Source organism: Mercenaria mercenaria, chromosome 13, assembly GCF_021730395.1.
Source record: "Mercenaria mercenaria strain notata chromosome 13, MADL_Memer_1, whole genome shotgun sequence".
Lineage (NCBI taxonomy): Eukaryota > Metazoa > Mollusca > Bivalvia > Venerida > Veneridae > Mercenaria > Mercenaria mercenaria.
Window position 1 is genome coordinate 70,335,037 of NC_069373.1, and position 23,591 is coordinate 70,358,627.

The 23,591-nt window shown below is 36.6% G+C and overlaps 1 protein-coding gene across 1 annotated transcript in view; it reads left to right on the forward strand.

Moving 5' to 3' along the window:
• LOC123529236 (scm-like with four MBT domains protein 1) overlaps nt 1–23,591 on the forward strand; it is a 68,153-nt gene that overhangs the window by 33,908 nt on the left and 10,654 nt on the right. Inside the window, 7 exon segments of the mRNA XM_053522203.1 lie at nt 1,395–1,767; nt 8,836–8,960; nt 11,712–11,821; nt 13,225–13,400; nt 15,261–15,470; nt 17,547–17,701; nt 20,601–20,762. Coding sequence (XP_053378178.1) covers nt 1,395–1,767; nt 8,836–8,960; nt 11,712–11,821; nt 13,225–13,400; nt 15,261–15,470; nt 17,547–17,701; nt 20,601–20,762 — 1,311 coding nt within the window.

The window sequence follows — 23,591 nt, forward strand, 5'->3', positions numbered from 1 at the left end:
ACACCTGAACAACAACAACAACAGATCAGATCATGATAAATTACCAACACAGTCTTGTTGTATGTTCTAGATTAACGTTTTTCACTTAATTTCCAGCATATAAGGTAAAAAGCCAGTAATTTTTTCACGCCAGCTTAGACAGTTGTCTGCTTTGCAGAACATGGAGATACCAGTATTCAGAGTGCTTTTTAGCTATTGCACTCGCCCCAGCGTCAGCGTCGGCGTCACCATTGGTTAAAGTCAAATATCTCTGTTACTGTCAAAGCTATTGACATGAAACTTAAAATAGTTATTTACTATCAAAGTCTACACCAGGAGAAACAATCCTCATAACTCTGTTTGAATTTTGATGGAGTTATGCCCCTCTTTGACTTAGAATTTTTGGTTAAAGTTTTTGATAAAGTCAGATATCTCTGTCAAAGTCTACACCAAGAGAAACAGTCCCCATAACTCTGATTTGAATTATGACATAGTTATGCCCCTTTGTAACTTGGATTTTTTTTATGCCCTGAAAGGGAGGCATATTAGTTTTCAACTGTCCGTCCGTTCGTTTGTTAGTTTGTTAGTTCGTTCATCACAACGTTAACTTTTTGCATGAAGGCACTTTACTCGCGAACCACTGCACCCAGGACCTTCACACTTCACATGCTGATAGTACTTATTGAGTACACGACCCTTACTGTCTTTGGGGTCACCAGGTCAAAGGTCAAGGTCACAGGGGCGAATGTTAACTTTTTGCATGAAGGCACTTTACTCGCGAACCACTGCACCCAGGACCTTCAAACTTCACATGCTAATAGTACTTATTGAGTACACGACCCCTATTGACCTTGGGGTCACAGGTCAAAGGTCAAGGCACTGCGGGGGCATTTGTCACCATTAGTGACAGCTCTTGTTTGTTAAAGTTTTTGATAACATCAAATATCTCTGTTACTATCAAAGCTATTGTCTGGAAACTTAAAATAGTTATTTACTATTAAAGTCTACACCAGGAGAAACAATCCCCATAACTCTGATTGAATTTTGACATAGTTATGCCCCTTTTTTAATTTAGATATTTGACTAAGTCAAGTATATCTGTTGCTATTAAAGCTATTGACTTGAAACTTAAAATCATTATTTACTATCAAAGTCTACACTAGGAGAAACAATCCCCATAACTCTATTTGAATTTTGACAGAGTTATGCCCCTTTTTAAATTAGAATTTTTTGGTTTAAAGTTTTTACTGGCAAAGCCCTAATTCAGAGTCAAGCACTGAGAAAAGTCTACCACGCTGTCTTACGGACAGCTCTTGTTAATTGAATTCATCGACTTTGAAAATGCCTGAGTTTCAGATTCTGGTTTCAGAGTGTCCACTTTTCAGAGTTCATGATACTGGTTTGTGTTTATATAGGGAACAGATGACCACGACTTTGAACGTGGTATGAAGTTGGAAGCAGTGAACCCGAACAATGAAAATCAGATTTGTGCAGCAACTATTACCAAGATTGTTGGTCCGTTGCTATGGATACACTTGGATCATATGAGAGACATTCCTAGTCATATAGAAGACATAGACTCGCATAATCTGTTTCCAGTTGGTTGGTGCGAGAGTAACAATTACCAACTGAAGCCGCCAATAAAGGCAAAACAAAGACAAAAACACATATCAGAGTAAGTTGTCCTTTGGTTCATTTTGTAACTGGTCATTGATTCCTGTACCAAAGAGTCTGATATTATTTGGCATTTTATCAAAATTAAGGTTCATATGGAAGATAACTAGCCCAGTATGTTATAGAGGAAGTTAACATATCTTGACTTAGAAAGTAATCTTACTTTGGCATAGAAAGTCATCATATGTTGGCATAGGATGTAATTACCTCACCTGTCACAAAGTGACAAGGTGAGCTTTTGTGATCGTGCAGCGTCCGTCGTCCGTCCGTCAGTCCATCCGTCGTGCGTACGTAAACTTTTGCTTGTGACCACTGTAGAGGTCACATTTTTCATGGGATCTTTATGAAAATTGGTCAGAATGTTCCCCTTGATGATATCTAGGTCAAGTTCAAAACTGGGTTACGTGCGGTCAAAAACTAGGTCAGTAGGTCTAAAAATAGAAAAACCTTGTGACGTCTCTAGAGGCCATATATTTCACAAGATCTTTATGAAAATTGGTCAGAATGTTCACCTTGATGATATCTAGATCAAGTTCGAAACTGGGTCACGTGGCCTCAAAAACTAGGTCAGTAGGTCAAATAATAGAAAAACCTTGTGACCTCTCTAGAGGCAATATTTTTCATGGGATCTGTATGAAAGTTGGTCTGAATGTTCTCCTTGATGATATCTAGGTCAAGTTCGAAACTGGGTCACATGCGGTCAAAACTAGGCCCGTATATCTAAAAATAGAAAACCTTGTGACTCTCTAGAGGCCAACTTATAAATGGATTTTCATAAAATTAGTCAAAATGTTCACCTTGATGATATCTAGGTCAGGTTCGAAACTGGGTCACGTGCGGTCAAAAACACTAGGTCAGTAGGTCTAAAAATAGAAAAACCTTGTGACCTCTCTAGAGGTCTTATATTTCATGAGATCTTCATGAAAATTGGTCAGAATTTTCATCTTGATGATATCTAGGCCAAGTTTGAAACTGGGTCACGTGCCGTCAAAAACTAGGTCAGTAGGTCAAATAATAGAAAAACCTTGTGACCTCTCAGGAGGCCATATTTTTCATGGGATCTGTATGAAAGTTGGTCTGAATGTTCATCTTGATGGTATCTAGGTCAAGTTCGAAAGTGGGTCATGTGCTGTCAAAAACTAGGTCAGTAGGTCAAAAAATAGAAAAACCTTGTGACCTCTCTAGAGGCCACACTTGTGAATGGATCTCCATAAAAATTGGTCAATGAGGTAGAGGTCTTATATTTCATGAGATCTTCATGAAAATTGGTCAATGTTCACCTTGATGATATCTAGGTCAGGTTCGAAACTGGGTCACGTGCGGTCAAAAACACTAGGTCAGTAGGTCTAAAAATAGAAAAACCTTGTGACCTCTCTAGAGGTCTTATATTTCATGAGATCTTCATGAAAATTGGTCAGAATGTTCATCTTGATGATATCTAGGCCAAGTTTGAAACTGGGTCACGTGCCGTCAAAAACTAGGTCAGTAGGTCAAATAATAGAAAAACTTTGTGACCTCTCTAAGGCCATATTTTTCATGAGATCTGTATGAAAGTTGGTCTGAATGTTCATCTTGATGATATCTAGGTCAAGTTCAAAACAGGGTCATGTGCGGTCAAAAACTAGGTCAGTAGGTCTAAAAATAGAAAAACCTTGTGACCTCTCTAGAGGCCACACTTGTGAATGGATCTCCATAAAAATTGGTCAGAATGTTCATCTTGATGATATCTAGGTCAAGTTCGAAAGTGGGTCACGTGCCTTCAAAAAGTAGGTCAGTAGGTCAAATAATGAAAAAACGTTGTGACCTCTCTAGAGGCCATATTTTTCATGGGATCTGTATGAAAGTTGGTCTGAATGTTTATCTTGATGATATATAGGTCAAGTTTGAAACTGGGTCAACAGGGATCAAAAACTAGGTCAGTAGGTCTTAAAATAGAAAAACCTTGTGACCTCTCTAGAGGCCATATCCTTGAATGGATCTTCATAAAAATTGGTCAGAATGTTCACCTTGATGATATCTAGGTCAGGTTTGAAACTGGGTCACGTGCCATCAAAAACTAGGTCAGTAGGTCAAATAATAAAAAAAAACCTTGTGACCTCTCTAGAGGCCACACTTTTCATGGCATCTGTATGAAAGTTGGTCTGAATGTTCATCTTGATGATATCTAGGTCAGGTTTGAAACTGGGTCAACTGCGATTAAAAACTAGGTCAGTAGGTTTTTAAAATAAAAAAACCCTTGTGCCCTCTCAGGGCCATCCCCTTAAAGGATCTTCAAAAAAATTTTGGATCTAAATTTTCACCTAGATGTTTTCCATTTTCGAAAACTGGGTCACGTTGGGTCAAAAAAAACTGGGTTTCAGTGGGTTTATAAAAAATAAAAAAAACCTTGGGGACCTCTCTAGGGCCATTTTTTTCTTGAGATTTCATAAAAATTTAGGGGAAAAATGTTCCCCTTTTTTTTGATATCTAGGTAATTTCCCAAAACGGGGTCCCCGTCCTTTCAAAAAACTAGGTCAAAGGTCAAATAATAAAAAAAACCCTTTGACTTCTAGAGCCATTTTTTTTCTTTGTTTTTCATAAAAAGGGGTTCAAAATTTTTTATTTGAAAACCCTAGGTAAAGTTCAAAATGGGCACTTTAAGCTCAAAAACTAGGCCCAATATTTTAAAATAATAAAAAAAAAGGGAATTTCCTTTCAAAACGGGTAGGGGGGGAAATGGTGAGGGGATTCGGGCCCAATCAGGGGCCCTCTTGTTTTTTTTTTGGGAAATGGGAAATTTGGCCCTTTTCCAGGGTTTAAAAAAAGTAATTTCCCGGGAAAAAAGTTGGGAGTTAATTAGGTATTTTAAAGTTATCTATATCTTGGTTTAGATTTTTAAATTATTTGGCATAGGGGATTTTACCTTTTTTTTAATTGGAAAGGGGAAATTTAACCTTACCTTAGCAGGGGGAAATTAAAAAACCTTTGGCATAGAAAAGCAAATTAGTCTTTGTGCTTTTTATGTGCTTTTAGTCTATTGGTCTTGTTTTCCCATCTAAAAAGATTTTAAATGCAAAGGGTGTGGAAGGACCCCAGGGGTCTTGCAAGGGAGCAATTTGGGGAAAAAAATGGTACTTTGAAGTTTTAAAAAATTTCCCCTCAAATTTAATTCAAAAAAAATTTAAAAGCCGCCAATTTTTTTGTTTCACACTTGCTAATTACCACTACTTGGACTTTTGAAAAATTTTATAGGGTTGTAAAAATGGGGTTTTGAATACTCATATACAGACGCCGATACAAAATTTTAAAGCTCCCCTATTTAAGGTTTTGTGAGATTTTCGGGAGAAGAAAAAAGGAAACCAATTTCCGTTTACCCCAGAGGCGAATGAAGCGCCATTTTAGCGCCGGGGTTTAGGTTTTGACACTTGCGTTTAATTGTCAACATGTGCGTGTTTAAAAAACAAGTTTTAAAAAAATTTGGGTTGTTTAAACCCAATCCCTGGAATTTTGGAAAAAATTTTTTTTGTTTTTCCAGGGTTTAAAAAAAAGACATGAAAAAATTTAACTTCGTAAAATAAATTTCATGATAAATTTGATTTGAATTTTTATTTATCACAGTTTTTTTTGGTTTTTTTAAAATTTATTATTAGATTGGGGATGGGTTTTTAATAAAAACCCTTACCACCCCTGCATTCATTTTTTTCAAGATGAAGCAAAAAAAATCGGGGGGGTTAGAATTTTCGCTTTGGCTTGTTTTAAGAAAACAATTTTTTTTACGGGTTTTTTGGAAATTGAAAAAAAATTTTCAATGTATGGGAAATGATGTAACAAAGAAAATGAAGGGTCATTTTTTTTGTTTTTTAGCCGTTTTTTCCCAAGAATAAGTAGAGCATCCTACTCACCTGGCGTCGGCGTCACCCCTTTGGTTAAGTTTTTGTACCAGTCCCATTTTGACAAAATCTTTTGAGATAAACTTTGAAATTTTTAACATTTGTTTTTACCCTCTGGCCGGTTATGGAAGGCACTAACTCCAAAGGTTTTTGGCTGAATTGGGGCCCCCTTTTTGACTTAAAATCATGGTTAAGTTATTTTTCCTTTCCCATATTTTGACAAAGTTTTTTTTAAGATAAAGTTTTGGGAAATTTTCAAAACTTTTTTTCCATCCCCACATGGCCAGTTATTGGAAGAGTAAAAACCCCATCAGGGTTTTTGGCTGAATTTGGCCCCTTTCAAATTAGAAATCTTGGTTAATTTTTTCTTTCCAGTTAAAAATTTAGACAAAGTTTTTTGAGAAAAGTTTTGGGGAAACTTTCAACATTTTTTTTTAATCACCATGTCCAGTTTTTGGAAAGGCACTAACTCTACCCAAGGATTTTGGTGAATTAGGGCCCCTTTTTTTGACTTAGAAATCGGGGTTTAAATTTTTCGTACCATTTCATATTTTGACAAAGTTTTTTGAGAAAAGTTTTTTGAAACTTTAAAAAAATTGTTTACCAACCTTGTCCGGGTTATGGGAAAGGACATAATCATAAAAGGTTTTTGGGCGAATTAGGCCCTTTTTTTGTTTTTAAAAAATTGGGGTTTAATTTTTTTCGTCCCAAGGTTATATTTTGACAAAGTTTTTTTGAGAAAATTTTTGAAATTTTTAAAACACCTGTTTACCATCACCTGTCCAGTTATAGGCAAGAGTAATGCTCATAAATTTTTGGTGGCTAAAATTAGGGCCCTTTTTGGACTTAGAAAATTGGTTAATTTTTTCTTCCCAGTTCATATTTTTTTTTAAAAGTTTTTGACATATGATTTTGAAATTTTTTTCCATTTGTTTAGTATAATGTTCTTTCTGTGGGAAAAGGGGGGAAAAAAAAATTTAATCTGTCATTTTTTTGGCTGAATTAGGGCCCTTTTGGACTTTAAAATTGGTTCTGTTTTCAAAAAGGGTCCATTTTTTGTAAAAAATTTTTGCATATGGTTAAAAAAATTTAAAACCTTGGGTTTATAAATTATGTTTTACATCTTTTAGGCAAGAGAAACAAAAATATTTTGACTGATTTAGGGCCCTTTTTGGATTTTTGAAATTGGCTATTTTTTGCCATTTGGGAAAGACTTACGAAATCAAAGTAAACAGGAACTTTTTTTATCAAATCTATTATTTCTTTTGTCGAAATTCGGGGAAAAATTTTTTGACCCCGTTCTCAATAAATTCTTTAAATAGTCGAGCGCGCTGTCTTCAGACAGTCTTGTTTTTTGAAAAAAGGGAAAAAATTTTTCCCGCCTTTTTGGAACCCACTCACAGCTTTGGAGGAGAAATAAAAAAATTGAGGTGGTTTTTCCAAATTTTTTTCCCTTAAAGTCCCCCCAACTTCTCCCTTTTTCAGTTTGAGGGAGAAGTGACTTCCCCCCAAAAAAAGGGGCCCCCTAGCGAGCCCCCGGGTCCTAGGGAAAAAGGCTAACTTCCGGGGTGTTGTCGTTATAAAAATTTTTAAAAATTTTCACTTTACCCTATACAATGGGGGCCCGGGAAATTGTAAGTGTGAATGTTTTTCAAAAGAAAGGACAGAAAAGTTTATGCTATTTAATCTAGTAAAAAAAAAGGAAAAACAGTATAAACATTTTAGGATATTTACAAAATTTTAAATAAAGAAAACCCCTTTGGACATTTATTTTACAGGTATATGTTTGATTGGGTTTGTCTGGTTTTATACTGTAAAATTTACATTTTTCTTTGCCAGAAAACCAATTTAATGTAGGTTTTAATTTCTCCCAGCTTTTCATGTTTATTTTAGAGGTAGTTTTTAGATCCATGTGTAGTTTTAGCTCCCGGAGCAAAAAGAGCTCATTGTGAGGTATTGTGAAACACACTGTGTCCCTCGTCCCCGGGGTCGCGGAAGTCCGTCGTCAAACAATTATGTTTAAAGGGGATCTCCCCCAGAACCCGAATGGATTTTTATGAAATTGGCGTGGTTTTTCCTTTGGGGGGTCCTCTAATTAAGGTTTTTCAAACGTTTCCCTTGGTTGCACATTGGGGGCCCCCCAAAAGTAAAAAAAAAAAAAAATCTTCAAAAAGAAATCTCCTCCAAAAAGGGTGGTCTGATTTTTTAAAAAATTTCACACAAAAAATTTTCCTTATGTTTACCCCCTACCCAAGGGTTGTTTTAAAATTTTATTTAAATTTGTCAAAAAACTTGGGCCCCCAGAGGGCGTTTTTCCTTTTCCCCCAAAGTTAAATTTTTGGGAAAATTTAAAAAATTTCTTGTGTTTAAAATGCTTGGGGCCCCCTTTTTTTGAATAACTTTACCCCAAATGGTTTGTGTGGGGGCCCCCTTTACCAAGGGGTTTTTTCAAATTATTTTGGGCTTGTCAAAAAAAAGGCGTCCAGAGGGGATGGTCCTTTTTCCCCAAAAGTATATAGGGGGAAACTTTAAAAAATTTTTTGTGTGAAATGCTGGCGATTTTTTGAATAATTTTACACAAAAAGGTCCCTTTTGGCACCCTCTACCAAAATTTTTTTCAAATTTTTTTGATTCGTCAAAAAACATGGGCCCCCTAGAAAGGGGGTGGTCACCCTTTTCCCCAATGGATATAGTGGAAACTTTAAAAAACTTTCGTGTGAAACTGCTTTCCCGTTTTTGAAAAAATTTTCCCCAAATGGTCCTTTGGACCCTTACCAAGATGTTCAGTTTTTTTTGATTTTTCAAAAAAAAAAGGGGCCCCCCAGAGGGCTGGTCAATTTTCCCAAAAAGGGAATAGTGGAAACTTTAAAAATTTTTCTTGCGTGGGAAAAAAGCTGGCCCGTTTTTTGAAATTTACACAAATGGTCCTTGTGTCACCCTCTACCAAGATTGTTCAAATTATTTTGATTCGTCAAAAAAAATGGCCGCCAGAGGGCGTGGTCACTTTTCCCAATATGTATATAGTGGAAACTTCAAAAATCTTGTGTGAAACTGCTGGCCGGATTTTAGAATAATTTTACACAAATGGTCCTTACACTTGAACCCTTTTACTCAGGTGAGCGCTTTAGTGTCAATGACCCTCTTGTTTGTTAGTAAGGATATAAAAAACAAAAGCAATTACAGATTAAGTAACTGCCGTGTTTATCTGAAGTACGTTGAAAAATGGTATTAAACCAGTAAAACAACCAAACAGTCAACATGATATACATTTTACTGCAGTGAATTGAAATACTCTGTTTATAAATATTTGTAGGTGCCTGGTGCCCGATTATCTACTTTAACCACAGATGTTTTTCTGGTCCATATTTAAGCAAAGGTCGTATATCAGATTTACCAAAGCATGTTGGTCCAGGACCAATGGATCTAGTCTTAAGAGAGGTAAAAGTATTTATCGTTGTATATCAATTTAAAGAAGCATATGAAATATTGTTTATAGCTCACCTGTCACGAAGTGACAAAGTGAGCTATTGTGACCGCTTGATGTCCGTCGTGCGTAGTCCGTCGTCCGTCAACATTTTCTAAAAAAAACTTCTTCTTGAAAACCACTGCGCAGAATTACACCAAACTTCACAGGAATGATCCTTGGGTGGCCCCCTTTCAAAATTGTTCAAAGAATTGAATTCCATGCAGAACTCTGGTTGCCATGGCAACCAAAAGGAAAAACTTTAATAATCTTCTTGTCCAAAACCACAGGGCCTAGGGCTTTGATATCTGGTGTGTAGCATCATCTAGTGGGCCTCTACCAAAATTGTTCAAATTATCCCCCTAGGGTCAAATATGGCCCTGCCCCGGGGGTCACATGGTTTATTAGCTCACCTGTCACATAGTGACAGGGTGAGCTTTTGTGATCGCCCTTCGTCCGTCGTCCGTCCGTCGTCCGTCCACAATTTCTTGTCTGCACGATAGAGGTTTCATTTATGATTTTATTTTAACCAAACTTGCACACAACTTGTATCACCATAAGATCTCGGTTCCTTTCTTGAACTGGCCAGATCCCATTATGGGTTCCAGAGTTATGGCCCCTGAAAGGGCCAAAATTAGCTATTTTGACCTTGTCTGCACAATAGCAACTTTATTTATGATTTGATTTTTACCAAACTTGCATACAACTTGTATCACCATAAGATCTCGGTTCCTTTCTTGAACTGGCCAGACTCCATTATGGGTTTGAGAGTTATGGCCCCTGAAAGGGCCAAAATTAGCTATTTTGACCTTGTCTGCACAGTAGCAGCTTTATTTATGATTTGATTTTTACCAAACTGGCACACAACTTGTATCACCATAAGATCTTGGTTCCTTTCTTGAACTGGCGAGATTCCGTTATGGGTTCCAGAGTTATGGCCCCTGAAAGGGGCCAAAATTAGCTACTTTGACCTTGTCTGCACAATAGCAGCTTCATTTATGATTTGATTTTAACCAAACTGGCATACAACTTGTATCACCATAAGATCTTGGTTCCTTTCTTGAACTGGCGAGATTCCATTATGGGTTCCAGAGTTATGGCCCCTGAAAGGGCCAAAATTAGCTATTTTGACCTTGTCTGCACAATAGCAACTTCATTTATGATTCGATTTTAACCAAACTTGCACACAACTTGTATCACCACAAGATCTTGGTTCCTTTTTATGAACTGGCCAGATTTCTTCATGGGTTCCAGAGTTATGGCCCCTTAAAGGTCCAAAATTGGCTATTTTTGCTTTTGCAGCCATATAGAGACTTCATTTATGGTTTTATTTGATACAAACTTCCAAAATAACTTCAACAACAATAATTCTTGGATTCCATGACAAATCAGATCCAAGCATAGGTTCAGAGTTATTTTATATCTGATTACCTCCCCTGGTTGTAATCAAAATGGATTTATATCTGTAAGTACTTATAGGACTTATTTGAAATTTTATTATTGTTATTAGTTGGACTGAGACAATCAGGGTAGATAACTATGAACTGATTTTATGTCAAATTACCTCCCTTTATTTCAAATTAAAATGGGTATATCTCCGTAACTAATGAAGATACTGATCTGAAATTTCATTTATGTCAACAGATTTATTTGGCAGATCCTTCTTTTCTTCACTTACAATAATTTTTTTTTCTTAATTACTTCCCTTTTACGTTACTATAAATAGCTTATATTTAGTAACTTTTTTATTATTGGCCGTTGGGAAAAACCGAGACCACTTTTCTGTGGTACAACATGGATGGTACCCCCAATTTGTAGGTGTATTTTGACATATCTGTACCTTGTAAGAATTTTTTTTTTCTTTTTGGTTAAATTTCTTCCCTTTGTTGTTACTGTCCTTTGGACTTAGATAATTTTTCTGAGGACCTTCTTGTCCTCAAGTGCAATGATAACAGGTGAGCGATATAGGGCCATCATGGCCCTCTTGTATAGACTTATATAGGGAAAACTTTGAAAATCTTCTTGTACAAAACCACAACACTTAGACCTTTGATATTTGGTATGTAGCAATGTCTTATGGTCCTCAACCAAAATTGTGGCAAACTCTGGCACCATTTTTTCATGAATTATTCCCCCATTTTTATTGTACAGTATCTTCATCCACAATCTGAGTCATTAAACACTCCAGTGACAGCTCTAGTTTCATCAGATGTGCCCAGTTTCACTATCCAGCATCGAAATAGTCGAGCGCGCTGTCTCCTGTGAAATCTCTTGTTTAAGATACAGCATTGAAATTTTGATGACATACACAGTTTTGCACACAAATTGTAAAACTGAATTTCATTGACCATGAATGTGACCCACTGACTTTCTTAATATTTTATCATCAGTTTGACATTTGAAACATGTAGCTCATATTACTCAGGTGAGCAATCCAGGGTCATTATGACCCTCTTGTTTTAGAAAATTTTGAAGATAATAAAGTTTTGAGAGGAAATGATTGAAGCTGCTATTCCATGACCTGTATCTTCGGGTACACAACGTTTAACATGTAAGGCATTGCATATATAAAGAAAGGCTAAATAAATGAAAACTGGGTCACGTATTGAATAAAGTTAAAACTTGCTCTGAGTTCGAGAATATTTTATATGCTTAAATGCTTCTTGAAACATGGATGCAATGGATGAATGTTTGAAAACAATATAAAATATGGTTTTATTTTTCAGGTTTTAAGTTTGTTGATAAGTATAGCATATGTGCCTTGTAGAGCATTGAAGGAAATACAACAAGAGGGACCATTTAACCCAAGCATGAAAGCTCATATTCTGAAAGCAAAGTAAGAAATTCATATGATATAGAACTATTGCAGTACTTTGGCATCATGATTTCTCAACCTAGCATGGGTAACAATGTCTGTACCACGTGGGCCACTGCCACAGAGCAGAAAAATAATTGAACAAACGAGGCATATTTATTTGTCGTTAAAACCCTAACATTACAGCCCCATGCCTTTATTTACTAGAGGTTGCTCAGTCAGTATAGGTGTTGATGCTTCAAGGCGAAATGCTGATCTCGTAAAGGCACTGGGTATGATACTAGTAACCAACTCTTCAATCATAAAAAATTGTATTTATAATATACACCTGTAGTCTCGGGCAGTAGCAAAGACATGTCACTATTGTTTAAGAGACAGAATGAAAAGAGAGAAAGAAAGAAAATACTTTTAAGTAAGACAAGAATAAAGTAAATTCAGCAGGACTTGAAAGTATATTACTTGTACATGTTTAGACCAGCAGCTTTATAATAGATGTGAATTAAGTATTTATACTCATATAACAGTGTTTAGTATTAACTAAGAGCTGTACGTTAAATTTAATTGGATATGCTCACTACACTTGAATCTACATTTTCAGATTCTCATTTGATAGGCAAGTGTTTTGCATATCTAAATTATGAACTAATTTTTAACGTGTGACAGCTGCTTTTTGAATTAATTCCTCCAAGTATGCATATTCATTCAAGTATGGAGCTGCTCAGGGGGATATACAGCTTTAAAAAAGATGTACATGGATAATATATATTGTATCATATATATTGTATCAATGTTGTGATAGTTTTGCTGTGCTGTTTTATGTACAGTGAAACCTGTGTTGAACAGCTGCTTCTGGGAAGCTACAAGTTTTAGAGCACAGATTGTAATATTGAAACAGGTTAATTTTCTTAGGAACCTTGGTAGTTGGCAATATAATCTCTGCCTTTGTGGGGAGGCTTTGGCTAGTTGATGTTAACAAGTATTATTCTGTTTCTTGCATCCTGTTTAAATCTGATTGTGAGGGGCCTCAGTGAAATTCTTTCTTTAATGCATAGAAGCCATCAGCTAGCTAACTGAAAGTTGGTGGGTCTACCCAGTAATCAACCCATACATGAAGTAATACCTAATGCCTGGAAGGGCACCTTGAGTCTTCCTAGACCATTAAAAACTGAAAAGTTGCTATATAACCTATAGTTGTGTGCCAGTCTGTCATTAACAAGGAAAAGGGGGGGGGGAGAAATCTTAAGGTGAGCATTGTAGGAATTCAGCTAACAAAAAAAGTTTCCCAAAGGCAGTGAATTGTTATAGCTTTAAAGTGTTACGCTCTATGGAAACCAGCTTCCCTCACAATAACTGAAGTACAATTTTGGAAATTTGTGTAGTAGTTTCAAAGACTTGCATATATTTACGTCTCTTACCTCCCCTAGGTATAAAGGAAAGAAGTACAAGGCTGTAGTTGAAGTATGTCAGAATGAGTCACAGTTGGAGGAATTTTGTAGAAACACATGCATCAAGCTGGAGTGTTGTCCATATATTTTTAGCCCTCTACAGGTCAGAAACAGCTGCCCAGAGAACTGCCAACAGCTCACTAAAACTAAATCAAGTAAGTTTCGTAATGAAAAGTTGAAAAAATATTTTACTGTATTTTTGTGCATGTTTTTCATTATTTAAAAAAGTTTGTAAAGTAAGTATTATGCAGTGCATCTGTGAAAAGCAAAGCTGCCAGGAAGAATAGAATTGATTTGTTTTGCAGAGGGCTCTTGCTCTGAAGAAACTGCCCTTTTAGTTTGAGTTTTAACAGAAGTTTTACCATACTATGAAATCAGCGATATTTGTGGTGGACAAGATTTTCTCTATTTCATGGTTACGTCTAACTTTAGTTCCAGTGAACAAATAAAATTTCATTTTTAGCTCACCTAAGCCAAAGGCTTAAGGTGAGCTTTTGTGACCGCTCTGTGTGCGTCGTCTGTCATGTGTATCCCATCTGCCCATCAACATTTTCTAAAAAATCTTCTTCTTGAAAACCACTGGGCAGAATTACACCAAACTTCAAAGGAATGATCCTTGGGTGGTCCCCCTTCAAAATTGTTCAAACATTGAATTCCATGCAGAACTCTGGTTGCCACAGCAACAGAAAGAAAAAACTTTAAAAAGCCTCTTGTCCAAAACCACAAGGTTTATAGCCTTGATATTTGGCTTGTGACATCATCTAATGGTCCTCTATGAAGATTGTTCAAATTGTGCCCCTGGAGTGAAAAGAGGCCCTGCCCCAGGATCCCAAGTTTTACATAGACTTACATAGGAAAAATCTTCTTGTCTGACACCACCAGACCTAGGCCTTTGATATTTAGTATGTAGCATTGCTTTGTGGTCCTCTACCAAAATTATTCAAATTATTACCCTGGGGTGAAGAGAGGCCCTGCCCCGGGGGGTCTCAAGTTTTACATAGACTTATATAGGAAAAAAACTTTAAAAATCTTCTTGCCTGAAACTGCAAGGCATAGGCTTTTAATACTTAGTATGTTGCCTTGCCCAGTGCTCCTCTACCAAAACTGTTCAGGTTATGGCCCTTGGGTGAAAAGAGGCCCTGCCCTGGGGGTCCCAAGTTTAACATAGACTTTTAAAGGGGAAAAAATCATGTCTGAAAGCTAAAGGCCTAGGCCTTTGATATTTGGTGTGTAGCATTTCCTAGTTGATCTCTAACAAGATTGTTCAAATTATGCCCCTCGGGTGAAAAGAGGCCCCGCCCTGGGTGTCACTTGTTATGAGTTACTGTATATAGGAAAAATCACTTCAAAAATTATCAGATCATATTTCCTAGACCGTTTAATTATAATTACCTGATGACCCAAAGCGATTAGGGGTCACCTGACTTTGACCTTGACCTACTGACCTACTTTTTTTTTTTTTTAAGATACAGCTTTAAAATTTGGATGACATGTACAGATTTGCACACCGATCTTAAAACTGATTTTCAGTGACCATGAATTGACCTACTGACCTACTTTCTAAATATTTTACCATCAGTTTTCCATTTGAAACGTGGCTCATATTACTCAGGTGAGCAATCCAGGGTCATCATGATCCTCTTGTTTTATCTTAATATTTAAAATCCACAAACTCATGTCCCCATGAACTAGTCTTTTTTACCCAAACCACAAAACTTTGTTACCGACAAATTACATGATTTCATGGTATTGTACTTATGAAAGAGAATCCAGTACACACAACAGGGTTTAATTTGGAAAGCATTTCACTTAATGAGGCTGTAGAAAGTTGCAGTGCACTTGAAACAGTTATATTTGAGTGATTAAGGAAACAGAAATACAATACCTTATGAACATTGTTTTAGTAATAGAAGCAGTTTAGCACAACTTTTTCTGATTCACAATTGTTTTCGTGTTATCCTAATATTTTTATACTATTAATTAATGTACACTAATCATTTAATTTTTTGTTCTAGATCCAAACTATGGGAAGAAAAGAAAACTGAGTAATTTTATCAGTGTGAAACCAAGTTTGCCTGACGATGGAAGCAGAGAACCTAAAAAGCGAGGTCGCAAAAAGAAACGTTTGCTGTATATACAGAAAAAAGGTCAAGGTCAAAGACAGTATGATGCTAATGGGGATCTACTGAAGGATGAAGGCTTTATAGATGATGATGATGAAGATGGTAAATGTTTAGTTTTGTGAAAGATGCATTGTCAAGTAAGCTTGTAGCTTACTGAGATATTGTTGAGTCCATTTGCATTTTCTTGGACTGCTTGTGACCCCCCCACCCCACAATCCATCCGAATTTGTGTTGCACGTATCTCAAAAACTACTTGACCTAGAATCATCAGACCTCACAGGATTGTTATTCAGCAAGGTAAATTGTGCACCAGGTGTTTTAATTGGGATCTTACACAGCTAGACCAGAGTTATGGCCCTTGACTTAGTAAAAATTGTCCATAAAAAGGGCCTAAAAATTTGTGTAGCACATATCTCAAAAAGAAAGGTCTTGAAACATCATAGGAATATTATTCAGTATGTGAAATTGTGCATATAGGATTTTGTTTTCGGTTTCTTCATTTATACCAGAGTTATGGCCCTTTATTGTCAAAAATATGCATAAAGGGCTTACAAGTTTGTGTGGTATGTATCTCGAAAAGTATTTGATTTAGAGACATAAAACATTACAGGATTATTATATAGCTTGTGAAGTTGCCCACCTGGTTATGCCCTCACTTTTGGGGGAGGGCATATAGATTTGCCCTTGTCTGTCCGTCCTTCGTCCGTCCTTCCGAGAATGTTGTGTCGCGCGTAGCTCCAAAAGTATTTGACGTAAAGTCACAAAACTTTACAGGAATGTTGGTCAGCATGTGTAGTTGTGCACCTGGGGTTTTGCGTCCGGATTCATTCAGTCTTGTAGGAGTTATGGCCCCCTGACTTTGTAAAAATTGGTCATTTTAATGTTGTGTCGCGCCTAGCTCCAAAAGTATTTGACGTAGAGTCACAAAACTTTACAGGAATGTTGGTCAGCATGTGTAGTTGTGCACCTGGGGTTTTGCGTCTGGATTCATTCAGTTTTGTAGGAGTTATGGCCCCTGACTTAGTAAAAATTGATCATTTTAATGTTGTGTCGCGCGTAGCTCAAAAAGTATTTGACCTAGAGTCACCAAAGTTTACAGGAATGTTGGTCAGCATGTGCAGTTGTGCACCTGGGGTTTCGTGTCCAGATTCACTCAGTCATGTAGGAGTTAAGGCCCCTGACTTAGTTAAAAATTGATCATTTTAATGTTGTGTCGCGCGTAGCTCCAAAAGTATTTGACGTAGAGTCACCAAAGTTTAAAGGAATGTTGGTCAGCATTTGCGGTTGTGCACCTTGGGTTTCGCGTCCGGATTCATTCAGTATTGTAGGAGTTATGCCCCTGACCTAGGAAAAAATTTGTGTCCTTTGTCATGTAGTGGGGGCATCTGTGTCCCATGGACACATTTCTAGTTTTCTGTTTGGGATTTCACTCAACCCTTGACTTAGTGAAAAATACACATAAAGTTCTAAAGGTTTGTGTTGCATATATCTTTAAAATATTTCACCTCGAGTCATTACACATTATAGGATTGTTATTCTCTTTAGGATTTCACTCAGCTAGGCCAGAATTATGGTCCTTCACTCAGTGAAAAATACACATAAAGTGGTTTTAAGTTTGTGTTGCAAACATCTTAAAAAAATAATTCACCAGTCATGAAACCATGTACAGTGACAGAAGTGGGGTAGGGGGCACCAGTGTCCTATGGACATCCATCTAGTTTTATTTAAGTTAGAACTGTCAATTTTATCCTCACTATTGAACAAATTTTAAAAGATTATACAATATTAACTTGCATAAATACTATATAATACACAGATTATTAGCTCAGCATCCCAAAATATACACACATTTTTTAGCTGAATAATGGTGTGCTCCTGAAGTTGCACAGTATTCCTGCTACCAAACTTGTGCATATTTCTCTGTGTAAAGCTAATAACCTTTAACTACTTGGTAGTGTTAAAAGTTTGTAATTTAGTACTTGCTCTTCCAACTTGAAATTGCCAATGCCTCATTTGCACGAGTTAAAATGGAAACAGAAAATATTTAAAATCCATTTTTGTTTTGCGTCTACTTACCACATTGAGCAGGCCATCTTTTATATGCCTAAAACATTTGATAAACACTCCATTGTTGTTGTTTTTGGCCGTAATATCTTGCATTGAATGTTTCTCCTGCAGGAATGATGTCCTCAGAGAGGAGAAGGTATGACATACAGACAAGAGGTGCCAAACTGCCTAAATACAGCTTTGAGAAAAAATCTCACAGGAAAATACTTATGTCACAGACTACAGTACATGCAGATAAACATAAACAAGGGTTAAAGAGACTTATGGTTAGTGATTTTGAATTAAAATCTGAATGCCAAGTTCTGTATTTATGTAAGCAGCATCAAAACATGGGACGAAAGAAATAGTAGACACTGGAATCATAAATGGCCTGGGTTTTTTTCAGTCACAATATAGTAAGTTTTGTAGACGTAACACCTATTAAGGAATGGAGATAGCATCCACATCTGTAAAATGATACCTTGTTTGGTTGCCATGAGATATAGCAGTATTTAAGTCTTGTGTTATAAGTAGAAATATTGGACTCTCCCGTGCGTCAGCATCCTTGTCCAGATTTGGTTATGGTTTTGTATGTAAGCTGGTATCTCAGTATCTCCACTAATGTGAATGCATTGAAACTTCACACACTTATTCACTGTGATAATCTGACATACAGTGCACAGGTTCCATAAGTCTACTTCGCATTTTTACAAAATTATGTACCTTTTTTGACTTAGCTATTTTTGGTGGTTAGTTGGTATCTCAGTACCTACTAACGGAAATAGATTGAAACTTCACACACTTGTAAACTGAGATGACCTTACATGCATTGTACAGGATCTATAACTCTGATTTGCATTTTTACAGAATAATGCCCCTTTTTTTCGACTACTCTATTTTTTCAATTGGCAAGAATAGTGGAGCATTGCTGTCCTTCGACAGCTCTTGTTAGTTAAGGGTATTACTAGACCTAAATTTCATGTTTGAAAATGTAACAAATTTTACATGTATTTTATGTAAACATAAAATTTACATGTTTATTGTGAATTAACAGTACTATGCATAAAGTTTATGTACAACTAAACGCAGTATAAATTTGTACTGTACTACCACTAAAAAACTGAAATGTTTTGTTTTTTCACAACAGGCTGTTACTGCATGACATTTACCTGGGAAATCAATTAATTGATGAAATATTTTTGTGAAAGGTCAGCATTGGATATCTTTAATTGTACAGCTTATATATGCACCTCATCAAAACAATGGTGTTGGCTCTAATGTACAACTTGAATGCAATATTTTTAGCTCACCTGTCACAAAGTGACAAGGTGAGCTTTTGTGATCGCGCGGTGTCCATCGTCCTTAGTCCCTGCGTGCGTCCGTCCATCCGTGTGTAAACTTTTTCTTGTGACATCTCTAGAGGTCACATTTTTCATGGGATCTTTATGAAAATGGGTCAGAATGTTCATCTTGGTAATTCTAGGTCAAGTTCGAAACTGGGTCACATGCCATCAAAAACTAGGTCAGTAGGTCTAAAAATAGAAAACCTTGTGACCTCTCTAGAGGCCATAATTTTCAATGGTTCTTCATGAAAATTGGTCAGAATGTTCACCTTGATGATATCTAGGTCAAGTTCGAAACTGGGTCATGTGCGGTCAAAAACTAGGCCAGTAGGTCTAAAAATAGAAAAACCTTGTGACCTCTCTAGAGGCCATATATTTCACAAAATCTTCATGAAAATTGGTCAGAATGTTCACCTTGATGATGTCTAGGTCAAGGTCGAAACTGGGTCATGTGCCGTCAAAAACTAGGTCAGGAGGTCTAAAAATAGAAAAACCTTGTGACCTCTCTAAGAGGCCATATATTTCACAAGATCTTCATGAAAATTGGTCAGAACATTCACCTTGATGATATCTAGGTCAAGTTCGAAACTGGGTCACGTGCGATCAAAAACTAGGTCAGTAGGTCTTAAAATAGGAAAACCTTGTGACCTTTCTAGAGGCCATATATTTCACAAGATCTTCATGAAAATTGGTCAGAACGTTCACCTTGATGATATCTAGGTCAAGTTCGAAACTGGGTCACGTGCCTTGAAAAACTAGGTCAGTAGGTCAAATAATAGTAAAGCCTTGTGACCTCTCTAAAGGCCTTATTTTTCATGGGATCTGTATGAAAGTTGGTCTAAATGTTCATCTTGATGATATCTAGGTCAAGTTCAAAACTTGGTCACGTGCGGTCAAAAACTAGGTCAGGAGGTCTAAAAATAGAAAAACCTTGTGACCTCACTAGAGGCCATATATTTCATGAAATCTTCATGAAAATTGGTCAGAATGTTCACCTTGATGATATCCAAGTCAAGTTCGAAAGTGGGTCATGTGCTGTCAAAAACTAGGTCAGTAGGTCAAATAATAGAAAAACCTTGTGACCTCTCTAAAGGCCATATTTTTCAATGGATCTTCATGAAAGTTGGTCTGAATGTTCATCTTGATGATATCTAGGTCAAGTTCGAAACGGGGTCATGTGCGGTCAAAAACTAGGTCAGTAGGTCTAAAAATAGAAAAACCTTGTGACCTCTCTAGAGGCCATACTTGTGAATGGATCTCCATAAAAATTGGTCTGAATGTTTATCTTGATGATATCTAGGTCAGGTTTGAAACTGGGTCAACTGCGATCAAAAACTAGGTCAGTAGGTCTTGAAATAGAAAAACCTTGTGACCTCTCTAGAGGCCATACCCTTGAATGGATCTTCATGAAAATTGGCCAGAATGTTCACCTTGATGATATCTAGGTCAAGTTTGAAACTGGGTCACGTGCCTTAAAAAACTAGGTCAATAGGTCAAATAATAGAAAAACCTTGTGACCTCTCTAGAGACCATATTTTTCAATGGAACTTCATGAAAGTTGGTCAGAATTTTTATCTTGATAATATCTAGGTCAAGTTCAAAACTGGGTCACATGAGCTCAAAAAACTAGGTCACTATGTCAATAATAGAAAAAACGACGTCATACTCAAAACTGGATCATGTGGGAAGAGGTGAGCGATTCAGGACCATCATGGTCCTCATGTTTTAAGAAATCACAATAAAACACTGGCCTGCTAACCAGAAACATGTTTGTTTTGCAAGAAACAGTGATATATATTATGACATGTGAGTAAATTGAGTTAAATTCTGGTTTTTATTTCAGCCGAAAAACTGGCCTGTAGAGGTAAAGCAAGAGCGAGCGCTGGTGCCTAGAGAGGGTTCTATGAAACTGGACAGTAATCCACTACACTGGACAGTGAATGAAGTGGTACAGTTCTTAAAGACTACAGATTGCTCACACCTAGCTAGAATCATAAAGGAACAGGTGAGATAATTAATATTAGTTTAAAACTACCCATTCAAAATAGTAGTTCTTGTTCCAGTTGTTCTAAACTTTTACCGGCTGTTAAATTAACTGCTGGTTAAATTGTGATCCAAAATATTAGTCTTGGTGGAAAACATTGTTGGATGTTTAGATTTTACTTTAAAGACATTCTAGTGTTCATAATCCTTAAGTCATACATCTGTTTTATTAGCTCACCTAAGCAATGCTCAGGTGCGTTTTTCTGATCGCTCAATGTCTCGCGTCTTTCTGTCGTCCGTCAACATTTAGCTTGTGTATGCGATAGAGGCTGTATTTTTCAATTGATCTTCATGAATTTTGGTCAGAATGATTACCTTGATGAAATCTAGGTCGAGTTCGAATATGGGTCATCTTGGGTCATGAACTAGGTCACTAGGTCAAATCAAAGAAAAACCTTGTGTATGCGATAGAGGCTGTATTCTTCAATTGATCTTCATGAATTTTTGTCAGAATGATTACCTTGATGAAGTCTAGGACAAGTTCAAAAATGGGTCATCTGGGGTCAAAAACTAGGTCACTAGGTCAAATCAAGGAAAAATCTTGTGTATGCGATAGAGGCTGTATTTTTCAATTGATCTTCATGAATTTTGGTCAGAATGATTACCTTGATAAAATCTAGGCCAATTTCGAATATGGGTCATCTGGGGTCAAAAACTAGGTCACTAGGTCAAATCAAAGAAAAACCTTGTGTATGCGATAGAGGCTGTATTCTTCAGTTGATCTTCATGAATTTTTGTCAGAATGATTACCTTGATGAAGTCTAGGACAAGTTCAAAAATGGGTAATCTGGGGTCAAAAACTAGTCACTAGGTCAAATCAAGGAAAAATCTTGTGTATGCGATAGAGGCTGTATTTTTCAATTGATCTTCATGAATTTTGGTCAGAATGATTACCTTGATAAAATCTAGGCCAATTTCGAATATGGGTCATCTGGGGTCAAAAACTAGGTCACTAGGTCAAATCAAAGAAAAACCTTGTGTATGCGATAGAGGCTGTATTCTTCAATTGATCTTCATGAATTTTTGTCAGAATGATTACCTTGATGAAGTCTAGGACAAGTTCAAAAATGGGTAATCTGGGGTCAAAAACTAGGTCACTAGGTCAAATCAAGGAAAAACCTTGTGTATGCGATAGAGGCTGTATTTTTCAATTGATCTTCATGAATTTTGGTCAGAATGATTACCTTGATGAAGTCTAGGACAAGTTCAAAAATGGGTCATCTGGGGTCAAAAACTAGGTCACTAGGTCAAATCAAGGAAAAATCTTGTGTATGCGATAGAGGCTGTATTTTTCAATTGATCTTCATGAATTTTGGTCAGAATGATTACCTTGATAAAATCTAGGCCAATTTCGAATATGGGTCATCTGGGTCAAAACTAGGTCACTAGGTCAAATCAAAGAAAAACCTTGTGTATGCGATAGAGGCTGTATTCTTCAGTTGATCTTCATGAATTTTTGTCAGAATGATTACCTTGATGAAGTCTAGGACAAGTTCAAAAATGGGTAATCTGGGGTCAAAAACTAGGTCACTAGGTCAAATCAAGGAAAAATCTTGTGTATGCGATAGAGGCTGTATTTTTCAATTGATCTTCATGAATTTTGGTCAGAATGATTACCTTGATAAAATCTAGGCCAATTTCGAATATGGGTCATCTGGGGTCAAAAACTAGGTCACTAGGTCAAATCAAAGAAAAACCTTGTGTATGCGATAGAGGCTGTATTCTTCAATTGATCTTCATGAATTTTTGTCAGAATGATTACCTTGATGAAGTCTAGGACAAGTTCAAAAATGGGTAATCTGGGGTCAAAAACTAGGTCACTAGGTCAAATCAAGGAAAAACCTTGTGTATGCGATAGAGGCTGTATTTTTCAATTGATCTTCATGAATTTTGGTCAGAATGATTACCTTGATGAAATCTAGGCCGATTTCGAAAATGGGTCATCTGGGGTCAAAAACTAGGTCACTAGGTCAAATCAAAGAAAAACCCTATGTATGCGATAGAGGCTGTATTTTTAGCTCGACTATTCAAAGAATAGTCTAGCTATTCTACCCACCCTGGCGTCGGTGTTGGCATCGATGTCTGCATCGAAGTCACACCTTGGTTAAGTTTTTGCATACAAGTACATACAGCTATCATTTAAAGGCATATAGCTTTGAAACTTTTTTCTTTTTCTAGGTCAATTATCAACCTCACTGGGTCAAGTCCCATAACTCTGACATGTATTTTGAGCAAATTATGCCCCCTTTTGGACTTAGAAAATTCTGGTTAAAGTTTTACATGCAAGTTACTATCTCCAAAACTAATGCAGATATTGAATTGAAACTTCACGTGTGTCTTCGGGATTATAAAACTAGTTGATAGCAGCAAGTCCCATAACTCTGACCTTCATTTTGGCCAAATTATGCCCCCTTTTGGACTTAGAAAATTCTGGTTAAAGTTTTGCGTGCAAGTACATACAGCTAATACTAAAAGGCATATAGATTTGAAACTTATTTGTTCTTTTTCTAGATCAATTACCAACCTCACTGGGTCAAGTCCCGTAACTGACATGTATTTTGAGCAAATTATGCCCCCTTTTGGACTTAGAAAATCCTGGTTAAAGTTTTGCGAGCAAGTACATACAGCTATTACTAAAAGGCATATAGATTTGAAACTTATTTTTTCTTTTTCTAGATCAATTATCAACCTCACTGGGTCAAGTCCTATAACTCTGACATGTATTTTGAGCAAATTATGCCCCCTTTTGGACTATATCCAAAACTAATGCAGATATTGAATTGAAACTTCA